Source organism: Scophthalmus maximus, chromosome 7 (genome assembly GCF_022379125.1).
Source record: "Scophthalmus maximus strain ysfricsl-2021 chromosome 7, ASM2237912v1, whole genome shotgun sequence".
Lineage (NCBI taxonomy): Eukaryota > Metazoa > Chordata > Actinopteri > Pleuronectiformes > Scophthalmidae > Scophthalmus > Scophthalmus maximus.
Genome location: NC_061521.1, coordinates 11,382,157 through 11,385,000, shown reverse-complemented (window position 1 = coordinate 11,385,000; position 2,844 = coordinate 11,382,157). Strand labels below are relative to the sequence as shown.

Below are 2,844 nucleotides of genomic sequence, written 5' to 3'. Positions count from 1 at the left end.
TTAATTGGGTTCTGTGTGGTGCGGAATGCTACTTTTACTCCCACCATAGGAATTAGAAAATCAAAAATAGCTCATTACTACACGTTGTCATTGTAATGACTCAATTGGGGACTTGTTCGGTGGCGGGCGTGGGTGTTTCGTGGAGAGGACAGAACCGGCTGCTGAGGCGGTGGAATTTCGTGCGTTATGGTTTGTTTCAGCGAGGCTTTCTGTGGACTTACCCCAGTGTTGTCATGGTGACAATGGTGTACCAGAACGCCGCGGGGATACTGGTGAACTTGGTGGCCGTGGAGCCCTTTTCTGCATAGAACATGACCGTGGCAAAGATGATGATGGCCATGGTGAGGGAGAAGAGCAGGAAGCCCAGCTCGGAGGCGCAGCTCTTCAGCGTGTAGCCCAGGATGCGCAGCCCCGCGGAGTGCCGGGAGAACTTGAAAATCCGAAAGACCCGGAAGACGCGCAGCGTGACGAAGGCGCCGCTCACCTGGTCATTGTCGGTCATGACCAGGCCGATGTAGTAAGGCATGATGGCCACCACGTCGATGACGCTCATCACGCTCTTCATGAACTTGTACCGGCTGGGAGCGGCGATCAAGCGGAGCAGATACTCGACGGTGAAGATCATGACGCACGCAGTGTCTAAACAAAAGAAGGCCAGCGCGTAACGGTCTCCACAGGAAACCTCCTTCGACCTGTTGGGCATGAGCCCACACGGAACCGTCTCCACGACATTGGCCATGACCGAAATGGCGATGAAGAAGCCGGTGACATAGTAGAAGACCAGAGCCAAGGTGCTCGTGTGGGGGTTTTCAAAAGCCCGCCACAGGAACTCCCGATACGTCAGGTTCACCGGCGTGACGTCATTGCTCAGGTCCAAGTCCTCGTCGTCCTGGAGCCTCTCCGCATTTTCGCGCCTCCGGTCCTTGTACTCCTCGTAACAGCAGTCCCCGATGATCTCGGGGATTATCCCAAAGAAAGCGAGCTCCTCGTCGTACGCGGATATGCATTCTTGGCGCGGATAGTGTAGTTTCCCCGTGCGGTAAAAATTGAGTATATGTCTAAAGATGTCAGGGTCGCGGTCGAAAAAGTACTCGTTAGTCTCCTCGTGGAAGAAGAAGTCCCTCTCCGTGCTCCCCAGCAAAGTGTCCGGGTACCTCTCCAAAGTGTTCCGCCACGTCTGAAACTTGGTGCCGCTCACGTTGAGGATGATGAGTCCGTCCTGGGCTTTCTTCTTCTCGTGGGGAGGGACGGGCATCGGGGTGCTCGCCACGGGCATCCACCCGATGGCCGCCGCTCGGGCGAAGGGGAGCCACGCCGCTACACCTGCTGCCATGCTGACCTATAGTGTTTAAAACGACCCTGCTCCGGCGATCACAGTGCTACGGCTCGGGGGTAAATTGCATCTGCGGGGAGAAGGGCAGCAGATAGAGACAGCGGCGGTTACGTTCCCGAAGCACCTGGGCTCAACAGAATGTGACGGGAAAACACACACAGACCCATTCACTTGTACTGATATTGCGCATAGCACTGTTGGGTGGCCTATCACTCTCCAGCCTGGTATCCACAGTGTAACTGTTCAGTTGTATGGAAGCCCACTTTGCGGCAGAAGCAGAATATTGGATTTCGAAACCGTCACCCATCAATGAGCAGGGATGGTTTTGCTCTTTTTCCCCAAATGAAAAAAAAAAAATCCAAGTGAAAGAAAAACCCACCTTAGAAGAGGGAAATGCTGCTCTTTGCACTGCATCCGCGGGGAGTTTCATAAAAAAAAAAAGAAAGACCTATCGTCGGAAGAGAGCACTTGCGATGCAGCCTCCCATCTATGTGCCACTGCAGCCAGACGAAAGAGGAGAAACGGTACAATAGCGTCGCATCAACAAGTTAAAGAATTCCAGCGGCAGTTTCTCAGCAGAGCGCGGTCGTTCGCCCCCAGCGTGGTCTTCTCTTTTCCCCCCTCCTCTCTTCTCGTCCTCGCTACCATCCGCAACGGCAACGGCGCTCAGTTGCATGCGTTTTTTTTCCCCCCTCTCTCGTTGCAGCTTCTCCTCAATAAACTCCTGTTCCTCCCGTCGACTGCAAGACCACCCTCCCCCCCCTTTCTCACCACCGAGCATCGGCTGTGGAGAGAGGAGAGAAAATCATATGCAGAGAGAGGAGTGGTCCTATCTGCACCCAGAAATTCCTCTGCCGCTTCACTGTGGGGGGAACTAATCAATGCGTAATGGCAGTGTAAGTAGGCGGCATCTCCAAATCCTCAAGTTAACGTTTAAGGGGTTTTGGGGGGTTTTTTTTTTCCTCCCCGGTGCAAACCATGCACGAACTCAATTCCACTAACCTAACTGCGAAAAACATAACGTTGTAGATATGACTGCATATGTCGACACGAACACAAGAAGTCATTTGAAGTTGCACTATAGTCCATATAGAATTTCCCAAAAAAAGGAGAAAAGATATAACAAGTTCGATGCCACTCAGTCTGGATGAGTTGAAAGCGACGTCCTTGTTTGATTTATGTTAAAATGGTCTCCTATGGGCAAAATGTATTTTCTTTCTAGGGGAGAAATAAAAAAGAGGGATTTCATATCTGCAACCCATCTTGATCGATATTGTTTTTTGTTTGTTTGTTTTAAATCGCATCTCTCTGTTACACAGTCTCAAAGGTCAACATCACCGGTCTTACACCGCTCCGCTGACATTTTCAAAGAATAACCATAATCAATTAGATGTCTCTCTCGTGCTCCACAACACAACACACCACTGGCATCTCCGTGGGGGATTCGCAGACAGCTGCGTCCGCCGCGGAGCATGTGTTGCGGCGTGGAGCACATTTGGTTTCAGATCCGC

General features: G+C 51.8%; 1 protein-coding gene across 5 annotated transcripts in view; it reads right to left on the bottom strand.

Moving 5' to 3' along the window:
* The window catches only part of LOC118315703 (potassium voltage-gated channel subfamily D member 2-like), a 33,006-nt gene extending 30,850 nt beyond the window's left edge, over positions 1-2,156 (bottom strand). For 2 of the 5 annotated variants that reach the window (XR_004794914.2, XM_035643184.2), the window contains exon 1: positions 222-1,706. Coding sequence is in view for 4 of the 5 variants with exons in the window: in XM_035643184.2 (XP_035499077.1) it covers positions 222-1,333 (1,112 nt within the window). In the remaining variant the exon portion in view is untranslated. The other 3 variants (XM_035643183.2, XM_035643185.2, XM_035643182.2) reach the window with 3 other exon arrangements.
* Between the last annotated feature and the right edge of the window lie 688 nt (positions 2,157-2,844).